The sequence below is a fragment of the Anolis carolinensis genome, chromosome 6 (assembly GCF_035594765.1).
Source record: "Anolis carolinensis isolate JA03-04 chromosome 6, rAnoCar3.1.pri, whole genome shotgun sequence".
Taxonomy (NCBI): domain Eukaryota; kingdom Metazoa; phylum Chordata; class Lepidosauria; order Squamata; family Dactyloidae; genus Anolis; species Anolis carolinensis.
In genome coordinates this window covers 29,420,902-29,447,614 of record NC_085846.1, presented here as the reverse complement: position 1 = coordinate 29,447,614, position 26,713 = coordinate 29,420,902, and the positions used below count along the sequence as shown (strand labels likewise).

The 26,713-nt window shown below is 40.4% G+C and overlaps 1 protein-coding gene across 1 annotated transcript; it reads left to right on the top strand.

The window, feature by feature from the left end:
* The first annotated feature begins 2,635 nt into the window (after positions 1 to 2,635).
* Positions 2,636 to 26,713, top strand: kat2a (lysine acetyltransferase 2A). The gene is made up of 18 exons (XM_008113413.3): positions 2,636 to 2,962; positions 5,105 to 5,228; positions 6,173 to 6,318; positions 7,851 to 7,940; positions 11,388 to 11,569; positions 12,601 to 12,792; positions 13,203 to 13,309; positions 14,610 to 14,720; positions 15,430 to 15,566; positions 16,062 to 16,270; positions 16,370 to 16,496; positions 17,150 to 17,260; positions 18,360 to 18,503; positions 19,726 to 19,840; positions 20,924 to 20,960; positions 21,725 to 21,788; positions 23,108 to 23,192; positions 24,027 to 26,713. Exons 1-18 carry the CDS (start codon positions 2,651 to 2,653, stop codon positions 24,218 to 24,220), a joined length of 2,487 nt encoding a protein of 828 aa, XP_008111620.2. The 5' UTR covers positions 2,636 to 2,650; the 3' UTR covers positions 24,221 to 26,713.

The window sequence follows — 26,713 nt, the reverse complement described above, 5'->3', positions numbered from 1 at the left end:
TAAAAGGCAAAAATGGAGATTTATGCTATTTAAACTGATTTGCAATTGGATCTGATTTGTTGAAACATTTGTTTACATATATACACCACCACTCCAATATTTAGCAGGAGAATCATGTGTACTTTTCCAAATCAAAAGGGGTTGCTCCATATTATACTTCGCTTTGAATATTTAGTCCACATCTCTCATTACAAGGTCTGCAAGCATTGCTGAAAATGGGCTGAGACTGTGGTGGCATACTGGTAGCCAGTATAGTGTGGTCTAAGTAGATTCTGACATATACCTTACTAGAATATTATTGTCAAATGCCACCGATTTTACCTTTGTAACTGGTTGTAGGAACTGAAAGTCAATCTGAGCCAATGCATTAAAGTTTCCCTTCTCATCTCATTACAGCAAACAAAGGTTCCAGGAAGTCAATGTGAATAATGTTCTATAGTTTTGGAACACTTTCTTGCTTGTGGTTTCATAATCAGTCTGACTACTGTAGGAGAGGTTCTGCTACGAATGCCTTCTCAAGTCTGTTCGGAAGACCCAAGAGTGAATTGTGTGTATACATTGGGGAATACTGATATAATAGGAATCTTCAAACACCTTTGAGTGATCCTTGCCTAAGAAAACCTTGTGAAAGCCATGGGTTCACCATAACTCAACAAGTGACTTGAAGGCACGAACGCAATATAGTGAGCTCTTGGTATTAACTGGGATTTGTTTCAAGGGCACCTGTTGATGGGTGCTTAAATCCCATTATATGCAAATGAATAGAAAATGATGTCCCTTTTACAAAATTCCAAAATCAAGGCTTTTGGACAGGGAGGATATATTTTTAAGCCACTGATGGTTAAATATGTGGATATAGAAAACTGGCTTAAATTACTGTAGTTCTACAGCTACTGCATTAATTCAAGTATTTGGACTATGACTCTGGAAAACCAGGATTTGAATCCCTCTCAGCTACAGGATTGCTTTGGGCAAGTCAGTCTCTTAGAATGCATCTACATTGTAGAATTAATGCAGTTTGACACCGCTTTGTTGTTGGGTGAGGCAACAGCACTCTTTGACAGCAAAGGAACAAAACCTTTAAAAACTACAGCTCCCATGATTCCATAGCATAGCATTGAGCTCTGGCAGTTAAAGTGGTGTCAAACTGCAATAATGCTATGGTATAGATCAGGCACGGGCAAACTTTGGCACTCTAGGTGTTTTGGACTTCAACTCCCACCATTCCTAAACGTTTGCCCATGTCTGGTGTAGATACACCCATCTCGTGTAAACTGCGAGGAAAATTCTAATATGGGATCATCATAATTGGGAGACAAAGGTCCATAACAGCAAGAGGGCCAAGCAACTTGTTATTCCAGTATGCTATAAAATATGCTCTTGTGTACTGCTCCCAAATATTACCTGCTGTTATAGCCTCATCGACATGTAGGACAGGAGGATGTATTTCATCCCAACCAGGGAAAAGCACAAAGAATAATTATTTCAGTATTCCAGAATTGCTTTTCTGCTCTGTGGTTACAATATAGTTGGGTATTTGCAATAAAATCATAAACGCAATAAAATTAAATGAAACCCACATTGATGAAAGGATTTTATTACAGAAATAAGAATCAAATTCCAATCAAAACTAGATCCAAATCGATAACATAATAAGACTATAAACACGATCAAATTCACATCGAAACCAGATCCAAATTGATAAAACAATTTTAATACAGTAATAAGACTATAAACACAATAAAATTCAAATCAGTACTGGATCCAAATTGATAATGTTATTAAGATATTTATTGATCATGTCAGAAGCAAACTGAGAATACAGTTATGTGTATTCAGCAGCAATGCGCAAGGGCAGATGTCTTCACTGTTTCTGGTTGTAATTCCCAGGTTGTGCCAGTCAGCTTTTGTATTATGTTATTTCTAACACCCACTATGATCAAATTCATATCTGTACTAGATCCAAATTGATAAATTAATTTTATTCCAAAACCCCCGACTATATAAACACAAGAAAATTCAAATCAAAACGAAACCCAAATTCAATGCTAATCAAGGTGATTAATTACAACATTCACATTGCCTCCAAGGACAAGAGTTCTTTCTCCCACCCTGAACCTTCCACAGATATAAAAACGGCACGCCTAGTGCAACACAACCTCTTGAGGATGCCTGTCATAGATGTGGGCGAAACGTAAAGAGAGAATGCTTCTGGAGCATGACCATGCAGCCCGGAAAACTCACAGTAACCCAGTGATTCCGGTCTTGGAAGCCTTCGACAACACATTAAACCCAAATTGATAAAATAATTTTGTTAAGACAAATCGTGTTGCGGCACCTTCAGGACGAATAAACTGCGTTCTATGAAAATTTATGCCAAGTAAGATTTAGTTTTGAAACGGCATCAGGACTCAATGTGTTTTACATATTTTTATGTGACGTTGACTTACAGCTCATTTCTCATCTAGTCTGATATATGAATAACAGGACTTACCACTTAAGCTTTGGATTCAGGTTCCTCTTCCTTCTGCCTTCACCTTAAACGGCCCCTACTTGTGGAACTACACTCTCCAGCATGCAACTGGTTATAGCGAGCATGCGCAGAGGCGCTCCAGCCACAGGCATAGGAGCCTCCGCCTGGCTTCTGAGCATGCGCAGTGGCATCCATGCGCCCACGCCGCCTCGGAGGGTCCTGGGCATCATGGCGGAGCCGGAGGTTTCCTTACAGACTAGTGCCCGGACCCCGCAGGCTGCCGCATCCTCCGCCGCTACCGCCTCTTCAGTCACAGCTCCGCCTGCGTCCTCCGGAGGCGGATCCGGAGGAAGCAGCAGCACCAGCAGCAGCGATCCGGTTCGCCCGGGATTAAGTCAGCAACAGCGCGCGAGTCAGCGCAAAGCGCATGCGCGGAGCTTCCCGCGGGCAAAAAAGCTGGAGAAGCTAGGGGTATTTTCAGCGTGCAAGGTACGAGGGCCCGGAGGGGACAAAAGTGTGCGGAAATAAGGCCTCCGACTATGGTCCAGCCATAGCTGCATCCTTTACAGATGTAGCAGGGCATTGATTAGGCTTTCTAATCACCCTGTTCTCGGATGCTGGGCGCAAACAGCACTTAGATTTGACATTATGGATGTAAACAGCCGATTGTTTCAGGGGCTGGTAAATCAGTTGATGTGACTGTCAGAAATTATGGGGAAACATTTAATAATAATAATAACTGAAAAACACCAAATGTCCATCACACCACTGGTTTCCTATGTATTGTTTCTGTCAGTTGTGTTGGCCTACATTCTTGACAGTGGGCCATGCACACTAATTACTACTACTACTATTAATAATAATAAAAATAATATATTGATTTATATGCTGCTTTTTCACTTAAAGCCACGGACAATGCTAAAATCAGTACCATATACAATTAAAACCTAAAGACTTTATACCAGGCATGGGCAAACTTCAGCCCTCCAGGTGTTTTGGACTTCAACTCCCACAATTCCTAACAACCGGTAAACTGTTAGGAATTGTGGGAGTTGAGGTCCAAAACACCTGGAGGGTCGAAGTTTGCCCATGCCTGCTATAAACACTAAAACAGAACTAAATCTAGAGCTATTTAAAAATGAATGAGTATGACACAACCGAGTTTATATTTATTTATCATGTCAGAAACAAATTTGAGGATACAGTTATAATATTTAAAAACCACAAACAAAGTTAAAAACTTGACATTATACTGAATTTCCTTTGACCAGAAGCTGGCCACTTTGAGTGCCTCTGGTGTTGCTGTAAGAAGGTCCTCCGTTGTGCATGTGGTGGGGCTCAGGCTGCGTTGCAGTAAATGGTCTGTGGTTTGCTCTTCTTCACACTTGCATGTCGTGAACTTCACTTTGTAGTTCCATTTCTTAAGACTGGCTCTGTATCTCATGGTCCCAGAGTGCAGTTTGTTCAGTGCCTTCCAAGTCGCCCAGTCTTTAGTGTGCCCAGGAGGGAGTTTCTCATCCGGTATCAGCCACTGATTGAGGTTCCGGGTTTTAGCCAGCCACTTTTGGGCTCTTGCTTGCCGAGGTGTTCCTGCAAGTATCTCTGTAGATCTTAGAAAACTATTTCTTGATTTAAGACGTTGACGTGTTGGCTGATACCATGTTTCCCTGAAAATAAGACAGCGTCTTATATTAATTTTTGCTCCCAAAGATATGCTAGGTCTTATTTTCAGGGGCTGTCTTATTTTTCCATGAAGAATTCATATTTATTGTTGAATAAAAAATGAACATTTATGATATACTGTACAGTAGCTGTCATCACAAACCAGCATAACCAGACAAACTGTGACTCCTATCAAGAACTTCTTGTTACTACCATTATTTCTATGTAAAACAATCTATGGTTCGTACATTTACCGATCCTGCATGCTCTGGTGTTCAGTTCAGCAGGCATGCTTCCAAACAAAAACTTTGCTAGGTCTTACTTTCAGGGGAAGCCTTATATTTAGCAATTCAGCAAAACCTCTACTAGGTCTTATTTTCAGGGAATGTCCTATTTTCAGGGAAACAGGGTATCCAAGCAGAAGATGGGCCGGAGATGTCAATGCCTTGGGAAAAAAAACCCTTTTTGCTCTACCACTTTCAGAATCCTACTATCAACATGACTAGGGGTCGCCCCACTGAGACATACTTGGAGTAATAAACCAAAAAAGTAGAAAAAGTAATCTGAAAGAACAAATGCTGTAGATAAATGGTTCTATATGAGAAGATTTTCCCTCTAGGTGCTTTTTGCATCTTTTGAAGACATTTCCACCACTCTTTTCAAAAATATTCAGGAGTAAATTGTTCGGGATAGCTTTCCTTCATAAGGTAACTTTGTGTATAACATATAAAATAGCCCCTGGTGTTTCTCAGGGAAAGTTTTGTTCTGGGTTCTCCATTTCACTGGTAGGGAAACTGTGTGCCTCCACATGGTAGATAGCATCTTCCAGCCTTTGCCCCAATAGCTGTTGATGATGTGGGCTGGAGATCACCATCATGTGGAGGACCACTGTTTCACCACAGTTACTTTACAAAATATTGAACAATGAATTCTTAATCTCTGAGTCTCTTTTTTTCTTCATCCCTCCAGGCTAATGACTCTTGCAAATGCAATGGCTGGAAGAACCCAAACCCTCCCACAGCCCCCCGAATGGATCTGCAGCAGACAGTCACCAACCTCAGTGAGCCATGCCGTAGCTGTGGGCACGCTCTAGGTAAATGTATAAGGCATCTTTCTTCCTCCCCCCTACCCCTCCTTACTGGGGGAAGCAATACATTTGTCATTAGTGGCAAAAAGGCTTCTATTCAACTCTCGTCATCTTAAGTGATGTACTAACAGTAGTTTGCAGGTAGGAGAGAAAAATATATAAATAAGGCAACAGTTGGAAAATATACAGCCCCTGTGTTGTTGACTGCCATGCTCATCATCCCTAGCCATCATAATCACTAGGGAGGGGTCATGAACATTGTAGTTCAACAATACATGGCGGGCTAAATGTTCCCAGTCCCTGTTATAATGATAAAGTTATTATTTTCTTTCTTCTGCTTAATCGTTTTCCACTTTCCTTTCCTACCCCTTGAAAATAGGGCTTCCAAAATAAGAACAATCAATTAAAATATGTGGCAACCTCTCTGGTGTTTTGGAAACTGATCCTTCGCATACCATTTGTGATAGCAGATTAATTCCCCCATATCATGGTGACATTACTTGGAAACTTATTGTGGGACCTCTTAGCATTAGGTATTACCCTTGAATGTGCTGCTGTACAGAGGAATAACTTAGGCAAACATATCAGCTGTGGATGAATAATAGACAGTTGCCAAGATCATCTGAAGGGCCAAGATATTTTGCTGCCTGGGGCAGAATAACAAATAGTGCTCCTCACAAACCCATGTCAAAATATATATTATTTAACCAAATTATTTTAATCCACAACCAGGAAATCGAAAAGCCTTTCTCCTGATCACTGTTAAATACAATAGACTAATAACAAAGTAATCAATTCACAATTTGCTGTCTTTTCATGACATTTGCAATCTGCTGTCTGGTGATCCATTGCTTACTATAGTTAGTCTTCTACATTTATTGGGGTTAGGGATACATCACTACTATGAAACTACATGTAAAGCATGACCTAACCTTTCTTATCTACCATAGCTGACCATGTGTCTCACCTGGAGAACGTGTCTGAGGATGAGATCAATCGGCTTCTTGGGATGGTTGTGGATGTGGAGAACCTTTTCATGTCTGTGCACAAGGAAGAGGACACCGACACCAAGCAGGTTTATTTCTACCTGTTCAAGGTGGGTTCAGAGAATGGGAGAAAATGTTGCAGCATGCCCACAGGGGATTTTGGAATAAGTGCCAAGATTGCCAGTAGGAGGCGGTCAAGATATCTAAGAAGAGTTTAGATATCTTTTACAACCTCTCCGTTTGTTTTTATTCGGGCTTGGCCCCATGTAAGCCGCCCTGAGTTCCCTTTGGGCAGATAGAGGCGGGGTATAAAAATAAAGTTATTATTATTAAAGTTATTAAGAGTTTGGAAAGCTCCTTTCTTGCACTGTGACACCTAGAATCCTGTTACCTGTGTGGCTATTGTCCATGCTGGCTGAGGGATTCTAAGAGCTGTGGTCCAAAAAAGTAACATCAGTACTGTTATTAACAAAACATTTTCAGGCTGCACAACTCAATAAACAAAGTGAGGTGGTAGGTGTGTACTGGGAGCACATTTGGAGGACAGAATTATGTTTTCTGTCCTGCATCCCTTCAGTTAACCCTCAGGTGAGACGAAAGATGCTGCCCCAACACCAGGATGGAAGTAAGCCTCTAGTTTGCTCCTATGGTTAGAATGGGGAGAATACTATCTTTTTCCCCAGCCAATAAAATGTTTGCTTCAGAGTTCTGTCACACTATTTTGGGTAATGCCATTTTATTAATTGATTGTTGTCCCCGTGCTGCTTCTTTTGATTGTAGTGATAAAAATTAAACGTGATTTCAAAGTACAGCAAACAGCACAAAAAGAAAACGCTCTGATGGAGGCTGAGAATGGAAGGAAGAAAGAACAGAGTGAAATAACTGAGGCCGCTTCCACACAGCTAAATAAAATCCCACATTTCCTGCTTTGAACGGGAATATATGGCAGTGTGGACTCAGATAACCCCGTTCAAAGCAGATATTGTGGGATTTTCTGCCTTGATATTCTGGGTTATATGGCTATGTCAAAGGGCCCTTGAATGTTCCAGACTATTCTTCAGAAAGTATAAAAGGAAGACCGGGGCATGGTGGCTCTTAGACCAACCGGTTTTTCCTCCTCAAAGGATTTAGATACACTCCTAAGATGTTATGTGATCTTTCTATTAAGTAACATTTTACATTTGCTCAAAATTTTGTATCACATTGGAGCTCAAAAGATTTTACCTTATTAGACTACAATTTCCAATAGTCCAGTAAAGTAACTTTTCCAAGTTTTGTCCTCTTGCTCTCTTCTCCAAGTGTTCTTTAATCCATCTTTTTAATTGTAAATCTCTTTATGCTTCCTTTTTGGGGGAAGTGGTCTATTTAAACCAAACAAAAGCTGGTTCAGAAACACCAAGATAAGAGATAGGGAGACTTTTCTGTATATTGTATTAGAGAGAGCATGCATTTGTCTTTCTTCTACAGCTTTTTGTTTCCTGACTTAGAACACCTTACATTTTCTGAATGACATTATTCATGTCAATGTGGGAAATGGGGCATGATCTGGTTCTAAGCTGTTCCACAAGACTTTTGAAAGATTCTTGTGAGTCCATTTAATGCAAGCAAAAGAGAAACAGAATTACACTTTTTCTCCCTGCAGCTCCTGAGAAAATGCATTCTGCAGATGAGCCGCCCAGTTGTTGAGGGATCTCTTGGGAGCCCCCCGTTTGAGAAACCAAATATTGAACAGGTAAGAGGCTGTGTACATTAAGGTGATATTAAAAAGAAAACCGTAAAAAAGTGTGTGGTATGAATTTATATATCTATTGCCATCAGAGACCTATGAATTTCATAGGATCTTCTTAGGCAAGAAGTACTTATGTAGTTTTGTTTGCTCCTTTCTCCGTAATATAGAGGAAGAGCACTGCTTCTTAAACCGTTGATCCTGATTTCAAATGGGGTCCCCTTAGCTCAGTGTTGAAATCCTGAAAAAATTGGCAGCAGTAAAAGTTATATAGCATCAATTTACTCAAATCTGTTAGCAACAACCATGTAGTGTTTACAGTGGCCTCAGCAGAAAGTGCTTCAACTGTACTTCATAAAAGGAAAATCAATCTGTTTAGCAAGCCAATACTGTTCTATTATCAGTAAACATTTGATTTTATACTTATTTTATATACCTATATATCTGGGATCACATAAAAATTCTTAGACTGAAAGGGGTCACAAGTGGAAAAAGTTTAAGAAACCCTGGTTTAGAACACTTTTATTACTATGTTAAGCATTGTTATATTTATTATTATGTTATGTCTTGTCTGATTTTTGTATAATTGAGACATTGAATATTTGCCAAAATTGGAAGCTGTTCTGAGTCCCTCTCGGGGTGAGATAGAGCAGGGTAGAAATAAAGTAAATAAATAAATACCTGGTATTAGTTGTTAGCCTCCCCTCTTAAGTGCTAACCAGGACTGACCCAGCTTGGTTTCCAAGATCAGAGGGATCTCATGTCTAGCTACATAGACTCTAAAAAGAACAGAAAGGTGCTTGATAAAACCACGGATTAACACTAAAATCAAAGAATTGCATGTACAGTAGAGTCTCACTTATCCAACACTCGCTTATCCAACGTTCTGGATTATCCAACGCATTTTTGGAGGCAATGTTTTCAATATATCGTGATATTTTGGTGCTAAATTCATAAATACAGTAATTACTACATAGCATTACTGCGTATTGAACTACTTTTTCTGCCAAATTTGTTGTCTAACATGATGTTTTGGTGCTTCATTTGTAAAATCATAACCTAATTTGATGTTTAATAGGCTTTTTCTTAATCTCTCCTTATTATCCAACATATTCGCTTATCCAACATTCTGCCGGCCCGTTTATGTTGGATAAGTGAGACTCTACTGTAGTTTTGTGTAGAACAGCCTCTAGGACTTTTTTTACAGTCATAAAAGGAATTGGGAAAATTATTTTCAGAAAGTATCCAACAAATGAGGAAGGCAGGAGCTACTCCTGTCTTCCTCAACTGCAACCAGAAAATTTGCAGAGAAACCTTCCTTGCTCAATGCCAAGGGGAAAGAATGCATAAACAGAAAGCCAAAGTAGAAAATAAGCAACTGAAGGGCATAAATATCAGCAATGAGTATGCCAGCCCACAGATGGAATAGATGCCAAACCTGGATGCAGGCAGAATAAATTATGCTCCCATTAATTTGAGTAACCTTCAGTATCATGCTTTTTTCTCTCCCAGTCCTATACCTTGTGTCTCCTGTCTTTCAGACTGTAAGCCTGTTAGCAGGGAGTGAGTGCTGGTTTTTGTAAACTACTGTGTGAACCTTTGGAGTGCTGGGTATTCATGAAGTAAATAAAGTTTATCGGATCTGTTGGCTTATATAGCTAATATTGCAAGTGTGATTATAACATAAGCCTAAAGCTAGCAGATGAACTCCACAGCTGAGTAGAAAAATAATTTCCTTGCAAAATGATAAGAACTAGTAGACATTATTTAACTTGTTTATTTTTGTGCTTTTATCTGCCATTTTTCAGAAAAGCAATTTACAAAATGGTAAAGGTGATTATGATTTAATGTGTTTATCTGTCTTGCTCACAGTCACTAAATTTTGTATGCAATCTAATGGGATGAAAACAAAGATTGTAGAAAGAGTTTGGATCCAGTCTGCAAACTATTTTGGGCACCAAACTCGTCATAGATTTCTAGGATGTACATTTTGATTTAGTTTTCACAAAAGCTGGTATTTATATTTAAGTCAAGATGCTGAACATTTTCATGTAAGTTCAGGATCAGTTGGCCATCTTTACATTTTTGATAAAACTACTTGTTGTGGTACCATTTTCCAGGGTATTTTCTATGAAACTGTCTGATGATAATTGTAGGCTACTGAAAGATCACATATTCCCAATCCTTATTTAGAAATTAGATAAATCTTATCAATAAGCTAAACATTCTGTACAATCAAGGGGTTTTTACATATTCAAGAACATAGATGAATTTCCAGTGAAGACATGCCAGAGGAGGCACACCATAACCTTAAAAGACCCTCTGTCCTCAAGTCACTTCTGAAGATGCAACAATCAATTCATTCAATTTAGAGAGATTATATAAAGGATATAATAAAGATGCTGAAATCTGAGCAACGTTTTGCCTATGATTTGAACTCCAGTAGAGAGAGAGATTCACAATCAGGTCCTGCTCCGTTGGCTTAGCTGAAAGACCAGATGGCTTTGGGCTGCTGTTTATAAATTCTTTCTGTTCAAGCTTGTCTTTTTTTAAAACAATGTCCCTTCCCTTTGTATCATGTCTCTTAGATTGAAATATGACATGCAGGGATTTTTTTTGTCTTTCTTGGTGTATTTCAAAAGAATGGCCCCAATTTCAAAGCAGTGTATTTCATGATAGCAGTTACAATTACACAAAGAGTTAGAAATGGTTTAATGAGTTATCAAGTTTTACTAACGATTTTAAGTCAGGAACAAATCTGGAAAATAACCCCGCAAATGGAAAATACTTTATTCGGCCTTATGTTGTGAGGTTGCCATCTTGCAAATTACTACAGTTAGGGTTGTTTGTGTGCTGGGAGAGGCATCTAGTGGCAATCATTTGAAACTATGCCTCACCCATTCAAGGAGTAAAAGCTTCATTCATGAGCGATTCATGGTTTTAAATATACAGTGTTTTCAAATCTGGTCCAACTTTTTGACTACCTACACACTCAATGCTAATGCTGACAAAATGCATACATTTGTGTTTATGATTGAACGGCCGACACACATTTTGGTGTCTCAAATGTTAGACCTCTTTCTGGGTATATTTGACTTGCTGATTCCAAAAATGGCACCAATCTTCCCCTATCAGCTCTAGTTTTTGAAGTACAGAGCATATGCCATATGTCACTCTTCATCTGTTTGCCCATAAGAAATCGGGATAACCATATCCGAGAAACTAGAGCTGATGAGGTCTATCCAATGCCCTTTTCTGAATCAGCAGCCCAAATAAACCCAGGAACAGGCCTGAAAACCAAGACACCAAGATTATTTTTATTAAGATATGTTTTTTAATAATCCACAACAATTGGAAGAGTTTCATGGATAGTGACCCTATTAGTTTAAGTTTGGTCATGTATGGTGAGGATTCTTTGGGCACCCTTCAGCTGTTCTCTTCTCTTCTGTTTAGGGTGTTTTAAACTTTGTGCAGTACAAGTTCAGCCACCTGCCTCCCAAGGAGCGGCAGACCATGTTTGAGCTCTCCAAGATGTTTCTCTTGTGCCTAAATTATTGGAAGCTGGAAACGCCATCCCAGTTCCGCCAGCGCTCACAAAACGATGACGTGGCAACTTACAAAGTCAATTATACCCGGTGAGTTGGGGGCAGAGGGGCATGGGATAAAGGGAAATACAGTCAAGATTTATGACTTATAAAGTCCTGTGTGATGGACCCAAATTGTCTAAAGGTGTATACCACCTCCAGGTTTAGCTTTGGAGGTGGCTCTTCTTTTGGTCCCACTTTCTTTCCAAACATATTTGGTGGGGACATGGGGCAGGGACTCTCAGTGCCTCTCTCATTCTTTGGAACTTTTCCCTTGGGAAGGAAGAATGGTTCTCTCCTTGTTGACTTTTTGTTGGAAAATAAACGTTTGTTTGTTCCATCAGACTTTTAGAAACTAACTACAAGTGCTTTTAAGTGTTCTGTTTGGCCCACTTACAGTTTTGTTCTTGTAATGGATTTATTGCAGACAGTTTTAACTTTATAGAAAGTTTAATTGCACTTTAATATTGACTCTTTTCATGTTTATAAATTATGCTTTATGTGTTTTTTTGTTGGTAATAGTTTTAGTTTTTAGAAGCCATCTTGAGTCCCAGTTCCTTGGGGAGAGACAGGGTATAACTCCATTATTATTATTATTCCTCGTGGAGTCTGAAATACGCACATATGGGTTTCCCAGCAGCTTTTGGAACCTAGATGGTACAATGTTCTCAAAAGGAGGATCATCCTATTGTAAGCAGAGTTGCTTCTAACTTTGCAAAAATGAGGGTCAAGCTGCAGTGCCAGGGACAGACAACTGGCATTTTCCAGGTGTTTTGGAATCCCATCATCCTTACCGATTATCTCCTGGTCAGGGCTTGTGGGAGTTCCAGTCCACAGCCCCTGTGGGGTTTCAGATTGTGTATTCTTGTGTTATTCTATTAATAAACATTAACTTCCTCTGTTCGGTATGCAATTTTGTACTTGCATCACAATCCACCAGTTTTCTCCTCTCTTCAAATGTGTATTTGCTTTGTAATTGATGCCTTATTGGGATAGAAGCTGAAACCTACAACATTTTGAGATCATAAACATTGATGTGTCTCTTCCTTTCCTGTCCCATTGCCCATGCCTCAATTCCTCAGGTGGCTGTGCTACTGCCATGTTCCCCAGAGTTGTGACAGCCTTCCTCGATATGAAACCACCCAGGTCTTTGGGCGCAACCTGCTCAAGTCCACCTTTACAGTGACTCGTCGGCAGCTGCTGGAGAAATTCAGAGTTGAAAAAGACAAGTTGGTGCCAGAGAAACGGACTCTCATCCTCACCCATTTCCCCAAGTAAGATCAGTTCCATGAAACATTGACCATATGCGACAGTATACATGTTTGTGTGTACATATAAATGTGTGCAGATATAATGAATGCAGATAGCTTCTCCCATGACGTTGAGTCTTAGTCCTTCTCATAGGGTTTCTTCTGTGTCTGTGCCTTCTGAACTCTGGTGACACTATGAATTTCATAGGGTTTTCTTAAGCAGTGAAAATTAATTTACCAGTTTCTTCTCTCTGAAATAAAACCTATAGCTCCTGCTATTCATTGACAGTCTCCCTTCAAATTAAAAACTAGGGCTGACCCAGCCTAGCTTCCAAGATTCGTAGTTCATTGTAATTTAAGAAGCAGACTTGTAGGATTGTTCCCCACTCCACCCCAATATTTTCCATATTGATTCTTCTCAATTCTTTTTTCAGATTTCTGTCAATGTTGGAGGAAGAAATCTATGGGGAGAGTTCACCAATCTGGGAGGCTGATTTTACTATGCCTGCAGCAGAAGGAGCCCCTCTTGTTCCCCGTCCAGGTATGTTGTACCTCTTACTTGAATCCATTTGTACTCACTACTTGTTCAGATAACTACCAAGGGTATTATTCCATGAGAGTGCGCTACATAGAATTGAGCAGCTGGTTCCAAGAACTAGCTTCGTAAAGTTTCTTTTTAGTGAGTTTCCAACTCTTGAGCAAGGATCTTTTCTGGCCTGGGAGTCTGAATTCCTTTAACTTTCAGTGCTGATAATCGAATCTGGATTTTTTGCATGTCAAAAGGGCACAATCTCAGTGAACTACAGCTTTACCTTGTGTTGCAGAATGGTCAGGGTCAAGCATAAGAACAAGACAACTTGATCAGCTCACTGAAGGATGGGCCTCAACAAATGCATATTTTGCCTGTGGCTACTATGCAACCAGATAGTTGTGTCTTCTGGTGGGTTTTTTGAAGTTTTTTTCATGTCACGAGCGACTTTGTGTGAGAGAATTGACGGTCTGCAAGGACGTTGCCCAGGGGATGCCCATATGTTTGACGTTTTACCATCCTTGTGGAAGGCTTCTCTCATGTCCCTGCATGGGGAGCTGGGGCTGACAGCAGGAGCTCACACACACTCCCCAGATTTGAACCGCCGACTTGTCGGTCAGCAGTCCTGCCAGCACAAGGGTTTAACCCATTGCGTCACTGGGGGCTCTGGTGTCTTCTGGTGTAAGAACAGAAAAAGATGCATTTGAAAAGCTTGCAGCCAAAGTTTACAGCCAAGCAAGCCACTCCACTTTCAGCAGGAAAAGATGCTCCCCCCACTTATACATAATCAAACAAAACTAGGTTGAACCATCTTGAGTTAAAAAACCATGGCAATTTTATTATAATGGTTAGCAGCCTTCTCCAAGCTGGTTACTTCAAGAAAGGTTTTGACCTACAATTCACACTATCCCTGATCACGAGCTGTGGTTGGTGGATGAGAGGGGTTGCCATCCAAAACCAGTTGTAGGATTTAGGTTGATGAATGAAGATATAAGACAATTTTTGTGTTAAACCTCAGGCAAAAAAACTAGTTGGGGTGCTTAGTATGATCTCACAACTTTATCTATTTCATGTGAGAATTATATGAAAAGCATATGCATACTTCCCTGAGGCTCCATCTACATTACCATATAATGCAGTGTAGATGTGATCCAAATTTCTTGAAGAAAGCTGGCATAGAAATGAAAGAAAACCAAAACGAGATGTTGTCCTGTTTAAACTGGAAGCATCTTCTACATCTAAAATTGATCTCCATTCTCTGTTGACAGTGCTTCATGTTCTAACATATTATTACTGCTATTTTTCTGTGCAGCTATCAGCACGGTACCTGCAGCCAGTACTCCGCTTTTTAACAAATCTTTGAGTTGTAGCTCATCTTTGGCATCCATGAACCTTGATGGCAGTTCATTGGATTCTGTGCCAGGTAAGTTCAAAGTGTTAAAAGAAATAAAGGACCATTAAGAAAACCTTCAGGGAGAGTTGTCTTTGTTTTGTACGCATTTAAAATGTTTGACCCTTCAGAGTTAATATTGGGTTTTGTGATACTTGGAAGTTTGTACAATGAACTATAAAGGTTTGTTTTGTCTTCCACAATCTGAGAACCTCCAGATATTTTGGGCTGCAGCATCTCTCCTTACTAATGATCCTTGTTTTACTTGCTGAGTATTATAAGTCACAACATTTAGAGGAACCCAGGTTGAGAAAGGTACTGAGTTTATAGTGACCTATTGCAGCCAGTAGTGTTCAAGTTAGCCCCATTGATTTCATTAGTTTTTTTTTCTCATAATGAGTAAACCTAAATCTGATTCATAATTTCTCTGACTCTTAAATCATATGCAGTGTTTATCTGTGTAATTAATAAGAGCCAGTGTGGTGAAGTTATTTCAATGGTGGCTAATATTCCAGGAGACCGGATAATGCATCTCCACTCCTCTTTGGAGATCCATTGGTGACCTTGGGCAAGTCATACCCTCTCAGTCTTAGACTAAAATGGTGGCAAACCTCTTGCTAAGAGAACCCTAGGTTAGAGTCTCCATAAATTAGAGTTGATTTGCAGCTAGGACAAAATGTAATCACGTTCAGATCTGTATGTTTAATCCTTATTTCTCATTTCCTTTTTGCTGTCCTTACAGGTGAAAAAAGAAAACTCCCTGAGAGCTTGACTCTGGAGGATGCCAAGCGGATCCGTGTGTTAGGAGACATCCCAATGGAACTTGTTAACGAAGTGATGTTGACAATCACAGATCCAGCAGCCATGCTAGGGCCTGAGGTACATTACACTTAGTGTTGAGTATAAATGAATGGGTCTTTACTATTTTTTTCATTGTGCAGAACACAAAATATTATTATTACATTTATTTATACCCTACTTTATCTTCCCAAAGGGGACTGTAAGTAGCTATGTTTGCCTTATTACTATCTGCATATATTATACAACATGTGTGTTTCTTTTGGAGGCCTGACAAGCAGTGCAGTCATTAATTTGCCAAAATCTGTTTTTTGGGTGGTGGTTTTCAGAAGAGGGCATATGTGTCCCAACTCTCTTTGTTGGATTAAGACATAAATGGAGAATAAATGACACTCTCTTGTACCAACTAAAGCCTACTGAGATGCTTTGGTTAGATGTGTCAAAATGTAACTATATGTGAGGTCCTGTCCACTTTCAGTTTTGGACCTCATTAATGTCATAATGAATCTCCTTGTTATAAATCAATTTGTACAAATATGTTTGAACTTCCCGTTTGCATTTTTTGTTTATACACAGACCAGTCTTCTGTCAGCGAATGCAGCCCGGGATGAGACGGCCCGACTTGAGGAGCGTCGTGGCATAATTGAATTCCATGTCATCGGCAATTCGCTCTCACAGAAATCAAACAAGAAGATTCTCATGTGGCTGGTTGGCTTGCAGAATGTTTTTTCACACCAACTGCCTCGAATGCCCAAGGAATACATCACCCGCCTGGTTTTTGACCCGTACGTTTGGGAGTGATTCTGTGGTCTTTCTTGAATGATAAGGGATGTCAGTTGTAATAGTTCCAAACCCTGTCCATTTTTTCTTTTGTTTATTGACAGTAAACACAAGACTTTGGCTCTGATTAAGGATGGCCGAGTGATCGGCGGCATCTGCTTCCGGATGTTTCCTACACAGGGGTTCACAGAGATTGTCTTCTGTGCAGTGACATCCAATGAGCAAGTCAAGGTAGGGTTTGGGAGGGGTGTTTGTTTCCTTATCAAGTAGAATTCACACACACATCTGAGTAGATTTAAGAAGTACACATTGTTTTGGTGGGAGGTCATGTTGTCCCTCCTAGCAATGAAGGTATCATGTATGTAGATGAAAAGACAAAGAATGTATGGAATGGCCAGGAGTTGATTTCTCTATATTAGAAGTTCTATTACACCGAGTATGTGATTCTGCAGATGATGTTGGGCTGTAAATCCTGTTATTTCTCAGCATTAGTTATGCTCACTACAACTGATGGAAGCTGCAGCCAAACAAAATCTGGAGGATCCCAAATTCCCTGAATACATAGAGAAAATGTTCATTTGTTTTGAAAGAGGCAATAACTCTAAAGACAGATGTAGGGAACCTGTGGCCCTTCAAAGCTGCTGAGTTACATTTCCCACCAGTCATTCCTCTCCTAGCCACCTTATTTCCATAATGATTAGCAATAACAATAATGGAGCTGTCTTTAAAAAGTAAAACTTTGTGCTTTGTTCATTTGCTTTTTAAGAAATAATGTTGTTGACCTCTGGTTCCACAGGGAAGCAACAAGTAATGATGTTACCTTTGTAAATGTGTTATCTCCAAGCTTTGGCTTTTGCCTTATTCACTTCCTATTCCTCTTGAAGGGCTATGGGACCCACCTGATGAATCACCTAAAGGAGTACCACATCAAGCACAGCATTCTCTACTTCCTCACCTATGCGGATGAATATGCCATTGGCTACTTCAAGAAGCAGGTATTGTAGTAGTACCACTGGAGATAGTTTAGAAGCAGCTTGGTGGTTAGGTATATGCCATTCTTTAAACAAGGAGAGGCAATATGGAATAATGTCTAAACTCATGGCCTGGGATTCAGGAAGAACTTGGATCAGTTCACTCACCTACTTTGACCGATCTCACAGTATTGTTTGTTATGAGTGAGTATGTATGTGTATGTATTTACTTTTATAACTTTATGAGGATAATAGTGGGGCGGGGAGCCTTGTACACCAGCCTGAACTTGTCGGAAGAAAGACAGAATATAAGTTCAACTAATAAATGAATTAATATCAAAAATATAAAGGGAGTTGGCTCTCCTCCCAGATCTTGGAAATGTATGTACTCTGTTGACACATTTAAACATTCATACCAAAACTTAATTTAATGGGCCATGCAGATGCAAACTTCATTAAGCCTTTGGTTCACATGTTCCTGATACATAGAAAGGCACAGGTGTTGTTGTTTTTATTCATTATTCCTATCTTCTGTATAGCTTGGAAAAAGAAGTTTTTGCTTTCATCTTCACCAATTGGTTGCAATCCAGACCAACAAATGGTGGCTAATGTTAAATAGGATTGGTTTAAGGCAAGCCACCCTCATACCATGCATTATGAATGTGGTTGGTTCAGCCCAACCAGCCGATGTGGAATACATTTCTGGGCTTAGATGACGCATCAATTATGGTGAAGGAGAGAGAACTCTATCAATTCACTCAAAGAAGAAATAGGTGGCAGAAAGAGAGTTAGAGAATACACACTTCCTGAAGCTACTGTTCTATGACTTAGAGCAGTGGTTCTCAGTCTTTGGGCCTCCAGGTATTTTGGACTTCAGCTTCCACAGTCCCTAACAGCCGATAAGTTGGCTGGGATTTCTGGGAGTTGAAGTCCAAAACACCTGGAGGCCCAAAGGTTGGGAACCACTGACAGAGTGAAGCAGAAATTGGGAACTGTGACCCTCCAGATGTTTTTGGACTCATTTTGACACCTCTCAAATTTCAGATTTCCAAATAGGAATGCTTATTATGTATGACTTGTTCATGCTGGAAGATGAACAAGATGTTTTTTCTCTGACCTACAGGGTTTCTCCAAAGACATCAAAGTCCCCAAGACACGATATGTTGGTTATATCAAGGACTATGAGGGAGCCACCTTGATGGAGTGTGAACTGAATCCCCGGATTCCCTATACAGAGCTCTCGCATATCATAAAGAAACAGAAGGAGGTGAGGTATTAGGCTTGAAGAGGACGGAAGATGGAATTGTCCTTGCCTGTCACTGTCTCTTTAGTAGTTACATACAGTGTAGTACTTAATAATATACATTTACCATTTATGTGAAAGGGTCAGAGTCAGGCAGTGGAAAAATAGAGAAGTTAAAATTGAAGGTCTGGCATGCAGACTCCATGCCCTGAATTGGGGTAGAATCCTAAAACTTTGCCAGCATTTGTGCCATATTTATGAAAACGGTTTATCTTTGCAGATATTATTAGACTCTACTTCCCATCAGCTGCAGCCAGTTTTATCCAGTTGTCAGGCATGGGAGCAGACTCTAAAAAGTCACAGGTTCTCCACTCTTTTCTATATGCAATGAAGCACTTCTGATCCCTTATGCCAGCCTCATCCCTTGTGCCTGCCAGCATTTTTCCCTTTCTTTGGCTCCACTTTGTTAAACTGCTTTGGTGCTAATCTTGGAGCCACAACACAATTACAGGTAGTCCTCAAGTTAAGAACAAGATAGGTTCTGTAGGTTTGTTCTTAAGTTGAATTTATTTGTAAGTCGGAACAGGTACATTTTTAAGCGTAACTACCCAAAAAGCTATATATATTAGCTTTGAATGGTATAGGGAATGGTTAACACCCCTGCGGTGTTTGTTTTGCTGTCTGTACCCCCGTTCAGAAGATTTCACCTCACTGTCTGTCCCTGTGATAATTTGATTTTGAATAATTTGTCTTATTTTAGAAACAAGGGTTAGTGAGAAAGCTTCAGTGGAGATGCCTTTTCCTCATGATAACTCTTTCAGGAGTGAATTTCCCTTCCGAGGGTCAGGTTTCTCTCACTTCCTATTGCCTCTTAACTATGAGTCATCTATAAGTTGGCATTATAGCACTGTGATCCCACTTTCCCTGTCATGGCTGCATCCTGTGGAATCCTGGGCTTTGTATTTTGGTGAAGTACTAGAACTCTCTGGCTGAGAATCCTAATTACAACTCCCTCAATTACAAATCCCAGGATTCCAGAAGATGTTGCCACGGCAGTTAAAGAAGAATCCTAGTGCTATAATTGTATAATGTGAAAGGACCCTTTGTTTAGCAACCTAACTATGCAACCTAACACCTCATCCGTCAATTATCTTTGCCTTGTTCCCTCTTCTTCCGCAGGGCTTGATGGGTGCTCTGAGGTTTCCTGGCAATCCAAAGTGTGATAGTTACCCCTTTCTTTTCACAGATCATCAAGAAGCTGATTGAAAGGAAGCAGGCTCAAATCCGCAAAGTCTACCCGGGCCTCACTTGCTTCAAAGAAGGTGTTCGCCATATCCCCATCGAAAGCATTCCAGGCATCCGTAAGTCTAGCAGAGCTTGTTACTGGTTAGCCTTTGAGGAGTATTTATGTTTAGCATAGAGGGAATCCTATTTAGTGTAATGCTGTGTCTTCTCTTTTTTACCCTCCATCCCCTTCATTTTTCTTAGGAAAGGCCATAGCTGCACATTCACAAGATGAGGCTGGCCTTTAATATGTTTTGTGAGATCACACCAGTGGCCTGTTTGGCCCAGTGTTTTCTACCCACCTGATGCCCCAGTGCCCAACAGAACATGAACACAACAAACCCTACACTCCCAACCCAACAGAAATACCTAATCGTATAGTCTCTGATACCAAATGTATTACAAGAGGAAACAGTCCACCTCCTGTGTTGTTTCATTTCTGTAATTCCTGTTTTCAGCGTGTTGTTTTTCATTTACTATCCTGATTTTAAAACCATGTCAGACTACACAAAGAAGCCATTGAAATCCGCAAGCATGTGGACAATTTCAACAAAAAGAAAACCATGAAAATGAATAAAATCTGGCTATCAGTATTTTAAAAAACTCTAAAATCAGAACAGTAAATAAAAAAACACTAAGAAAACATCAGGGCCAGCTAACACCCCCCCCCCCAGGCAGGAATCAGCCAAGCTTTGAAACTGCAAGGCTTTTCAATACTAATCAACGGGATTAATTGAAACATTCACACTTGCCTCCAACAGACAAGAGTTCTTTCTCCCACCTTGGACCTTCCACAGATATATAAACCTCACTTGCTTAGTATCCAACAGAACTCAACAACCTCTTAGGATCCCTGCCATAGATGTGGGTGAAACTTCAGGAGAGAATGCTTCTGAAACATGGCCATACAGCCCAGAAAACTCACAGCAACTCAGTCCATCTCCTTCTTTTTCACTGTCCTGATCTAGATCCTTCACTGTCTCCTGCTGTCTACAAGAAAAAAAAATAGATTAAAAGCAGATGTGAACTCCAGCATCTATGTCTCCACTACCAGATAGAATCAGCATTATTGTGGCCTGCTGTTCTCTTTTGTGGTTATTGACCACTAGTTTTCTTTGAAATTATATGTGACACCAATGCTCTCTTTCTCTTTCTTGTAGGGGAAACAGGATGGAAGCCCCTGGGAAAGGAGAAAGGGTAAGTAGCATGACATCTTGGCTATTTCTTCCCCCCTTCCTTCCAAACCCTTTTCTCTATTTGCAGCAAGCGTTTGATCTTCTTTGTAGTGTTGTTCCGACAATTACATATTTAATGTATGCAGAGAAAACTCTTTTTAAAACCTGGCTTGTTGGCTGGCAATCATATGCCTTTCTGTCCTTCTGTTTTGACCTCAAAGGCCCAGCTGCTAATTGAAATACTGTAAGCCTACTGCATTTCAGAAGGTTTCAGATTTCTTTCAATTACAGAATCATAGTTGGAATAGATCACAAGTGCCATGCACTCCAACCCCATTCTGCCATGCAGGAATGCCCCATCAAAATACTCCTGACAGATGGCCATCCAGCCTCTGTTAAATAAAAAAAACCTCCAGAGGCACCACTGGACTTCTAGGCAGCATATTCCACTGTTGAACAGTTCTTACCATTAAGACATTTTTCCTAATGTTCCCCTTCTTGCTTTCACCCAAAGGGATGTCGTGGTTTTGGGGCCATCTGTGCCAATAAGCTGCACCAGAGATGGTAGGCTACAGGTGTTTGATGGAGTTCACTTTGGCCAGAATAGTCAATAGTCAGGGATTTCTGTTATTTTCAATCTAACAATGTCTGGAATGTCACACATTGTCCATCCCTGAGCTATGCTGTAGATTAAAATTATGTTTTAATTGAACATGTGTGGAAATGTAGTGAGCCCAAACCTTTCAGAGGATATTGCTGATGTGAAATTTGATTTTTATTTTTCAGGAAAGAGTTCAAGGATCCAGATCAGTTGTATACCACCTTGAAAAACCTCCTTGCACAAATCAAGGTGATTTATTTATCAATTTTTTATCTTTCCCAAGGATAAGCAGTGTGATTTCACCAGGTGGAAGGGTTGACTACAAGCCACAATAGGGACTGCCCAAACATGATCCAGTAGAACAAGAGAGCCTCATCCCAACCCATCTTCAGAATTACATCTTTTGTCCATCCGCCTCAAATGTATCCTGGTTTATGAACTATGTGAACAGAGGCTACACAAAAGGAATTTGTAGCACCTTTGAGATTGAGAGGATATCTAAATGATAGAATTAATGTAGTTGACACCACTTTAACTACCATGACTCAATGCTATCGCATCATGGAAGCCGTATTTTTATGAGGCCTTTAGCCTTCTCTGACACATAGCACTGCTGTCCCAGCAGAATACAACTCCCATGATGCCATTACATTGAACTGTGGCAGTTAAAATGGTGTCAAAACTGCATTAATTCTGCAGAGTAGTTGTACCCTAAGTGAGAAGAAGTTGATGCTACAAGATCAGTTTGCTTACCAATCCAGATTAACATGGCTAGGCCTGTGAATACAGTCTGGTTTTGACTTTTTGTTGTTGATTTTTAATCTGCACAAGTTATCCAAACCACATTGAAGAGCATAGGGGAGAATTATATTCTACGCACAAACTAATTGCCCACTGATGAACCTTCCCTAGTAATTATGGATTTTTCTATCTGTCTGTCTGAAACAGAAATGAGAATCGTACAGCTCTCAAATGTGTTGTTCGACATCAACCTTACCAGACAGTTTCACCAATAGTGTTGAAGGCTGGGGGCTGGAGTCAACCATTTCTCCCCTGTTCTAGATGTTGTAGGATTGCAACTCCCATCCCCTTCAGTAAGCAGAGACAATGGAAAAGAGTAGTTGTCCAACAATATCTGGAAGATCACAAGTTCCTCTATTTGCTTTACATATAAGCTTTTTTGGTAACACATATACATGTACAGTTGTCCTTTTTTAGAGCAGTAACAATAGATAGACACTGAGGCAAAATTCCTAAAAGAAAAGAAAATAGTAGCTTCATGAGAACCAAGTGAGATTGATAATGCATAGATAGGGTATTAATTATACAGAATACTTCAGCAAATTAGAAGTTAAAACAAAAAGGGATTTAAAAAATCTGGTTAGGAAGCTGCTCCCTGCACACACATCCAGTCAGAAGAAGCTTGCCTCCAGGTGATGCTGAACTGCGGGTCCCTCAGCAACAGCCAGCATGGGTTTCTGACAGCTGCATTTCAGCAACTTCTGGAGGGTGGCACTTTATCCACACTTTTTTCTGTGCTGATGTGTTCTTTTTCTCTCACCTCACAGACCCACCCCAGCGCCTGGCCATTCATGGAACCAGTGAAGAAATCCGAGGCTCCAGACTACTATGAGATTATTCGTTTTCCTATTGGTATGTAGCTAGATTTGTCCGTTTGGGAGGGGGGGGAGTAAGATGCAAGTCAATTTACTTGAATTTTGTTAGAGGTGCCTGAATACAAACAGCAGTTCAACTCTAGAAAGCACAGAGCAGCTGCATTCAATATGTGGTTGGCTGGCCATTCCCATAAACTTCTGCCAACATGGCAGTAATAAGGAATGATAAGAATGGCAGTGTAACAACACCTGTTTCCAAATGCCTGCTTTAAGGTCGTATTTGTCCCAGAGAATTGAATAATACGATTTACATTGTGATAGCCAGCATTTCCATTAGCTTCTTGAAAGTAACATTTACGTTGTTATTGCCAGCATTTCCATTAGCTTCTTGCAAGTAATGGATGATGGGGGAAGAGGAGTGTTCCCTCATCAAGAGGCAATTGCTAGCTTTCTTGAGAGCAAAAAAGTACTTTAGGAAAGTGAAAGCAGTGCAATATCCATATTTCTGTGAATATTTAATTTGCCTGAATTAAAACAGGCATTCTTGTAGCTCAGAATGTCTCCCCTGTCCTATGTTTCTCTCTCTCGCCCTCATTTTTTTTACTTATTCCCCTTCTTAAATAAAAGCTGTTGTTCATTGATCATGAGCACCATTCCTGATCTGCAGTCCCTTAGGTATATCGAACTACATTGCCCATATGCTAACTGTGCTTGATGTGAGTTGTAGTCCAACAGATTCCAAAGGTATTAAGTTGGGAAGAATACACTGTTGAAAAATTTATAATGAAGCACAAACAGTCAGAAAGGTGTGTTCCACTTTTCAAACCATTCTGTTCAAGTGATCTTGTGTCTTTCCTCCATCCTCCTGCAGACCTCAAGACGATGACCGAGCGGCTTAAGAACCGCTACTATGTCACCAAGAAGCTGTTCATTGCTGACTTGCAGCGCATCATCACCAACTGCCGTGAATACAATCCGCCCGAGAGTGATTACTGCAAGTGTGCCAATACCCTTGAAAAGTTCTTCTACTTCAAGCTCAAGGAAGGGGGACTCATTGACAAGTAGGATGTAGCAGCCAACAATGACTTTTCACTTCCATCTCTTCCAGCTGGACATCCCGCTGGCTGCCTTTTGCCGCATCTCACGCACAAATCAGATGCACTTGGCCTCCTCTTCGGCGATGGAGGCAGGGGCAAGAAGATGTGGGGAGTTTTGTCTGTGCTTGACATGTCTCTCTCCAACAGACCAGGATCTGCAATCAGCTGTCTTGGTTTCTGAGCCTTATCACTCCGTCTATTGTGTCTTCCTTTCCAGAGGAAAGTACGTAACAGGGAGCCCTCTAAGAGACTGTTGTTCTCTTTTTTTCCAGAAGAGATTCTGAAAGATCACAAAAGCACCAGAGATCCTACAACTTGAGGGATTTGCTAATAAGGGACTGTACAATAGCTTCTCTGCTCCTTTCCCATTCTTTCCCATTTTTGTTTGTGGGTCTTTTGTGTGGGTCCATGCTTGCCGGGCTCTGGGAGTTTTGATTGCTTGCACTCCCATCATTGCTTAAGGGCTCAGCCATTACTTGACATATGAATGTAGAAAAGGGAAGCAGTAGAGGTGAAGGAAAGGAGCAGGAGAATGGCAACATAAACTGATATAAGTGACATGGAGTTTTACCTCATTCTCTTTTCCATCAAGAGCCTTTGAAGAGACCTTCTCCACAACCTTGCCTTTATTTTTAAGCCAGCATATGACTGTCTGCTTAGTCCGTCACTTGTTTGCTGTTTCTATTCCTGCGAAGAAAATGGATCTTTTGTTAAAGTGTGTCTGGCTACAAAAGGCTGATCACAAGTCACAGGGTGGATGGATGGATGGATGGAAGGAAAAATAGTTTCCTTCCCCATTTGAGCAGTATTGTTCTACTCATAGGGACTTGTTTCCAGTCACTGGTTTAGGTGTCTCACAAAATCCACTCAAAGCCTGCTGCTATATTGAAGCATCACTTTTTCCTGGAGCAGGTCTGAGAAATTTGGCTCTCCAGATGATTTGGATGGCAGCTCTCACAGTCCCTTCCCATTTGCCATGCTGGTGGTTTCTGGGGTGAGTTTTGAGCCAAAACATCTGAAAGTAGTGGTAATAAATAGACATTTACTCACCCCATTTCAGATCAGAGCGGTTAGATTTCTTCCTCTGTCTTCTCTTCCTCCCCAGAACACTCTTGCTTCACTTTTCTCCTTGATCACATCCTTTTTGAACCATTCCTGGTTACGTTTTCACCAGCAATTATCTGGGGGCACACTTTTCTTTCATCAATTCTAGCATGGTGCAATGATCACCATACCAGAATTCTAGTCTATTTCTACCAAATCTCTTGGAATTGGTGACTGTGGAAGTTGCATTTTTGAACCAGCCATTTTCATTTCTGACATGTACTTTGCTAAATATAGTGTCTACCATATTGGACATCTCTCATGCCTTGTTTCAGTTGAAGGGGTTTGGGGAGTTGAGAGGGTTTTTAATGCCTGTATGAGTAGCCATCTTCACTGCTTACCAGGTAATTTTTAATTACTTCGGTGAACCTTGTTGAATTATGATTGCTCTGCTGTTATGCATGAACATAACGATCACTTTTCCTGAAATACCTGTCACATAAGGGCGGCTAATAAATCTATTGCCACATGGTGAAACGAGGTAAAAACACCAATTGTCATTCCGTTGAAAAAATCAACAGAACCATTCAGTATTAATGGAAGGAAGGGATGGGGAAAAGTGGTTGGCAAGTGGCACGTATTCAGTTGCCAACCATTTGGCTCCCTCCAGGGAAGTGGGGTCTGTCCTGGTGGATCTTGTTGGAGTTTTACTAGTTGCTGTAAGATTGACAATGTTGGATGCACCCACATTGTACAAGTCATGCAGTTTAACACCACTTTAGCTGCAATGATTTAATACTATAGAAACATAGGAGTTGTAGTTTTACAAGCTCTTTAGTCTTCTCTGCCAAAAAGTGCTGGTGCCTCGCCAAACTACAACCCCCAGGATTGTTTAGCATTGAGCTACGGCAGTTAGAATGGTGTCAAACTATTAATTCTACTGTGTTGATTCACTCGTATACAAAACTATTTGATTAACCTCACATTAGGGATACAACATAAAACATAACGGCTACCTGTCAGTATCCCATCAATGCATTTTCCTCAGTTACAGAGTAAGGAAGGTGTGTCATGGGAACCAGTTCAAACATTTGCTGTTGTCTCATTCCATTTTCTTTCCCCAACTTTTTGTTTCTACCTGCTTTCCCTTCCTCTTATTATAGAAGATTTGTTTGCCCTTTTTGTCCTATAGAGCCCTATAATGGGGGAGCAGAGGGACAGAGGAAAACATTTGAATTGATGATCCATCTGCCTTCTCTGAAGTGATTGTTGCCTTCTGTCGACCACATCTGTATGCTTAACTTGTACAGTTACAGAGTGTAAAATCTACCATTCTGGGCCTTTCTGTATTGTTGTCATTCCATTTTTTAAAATACATCAAAGAAAAAAAAATAAAGAGTATGTCAGAAAAAGAAAA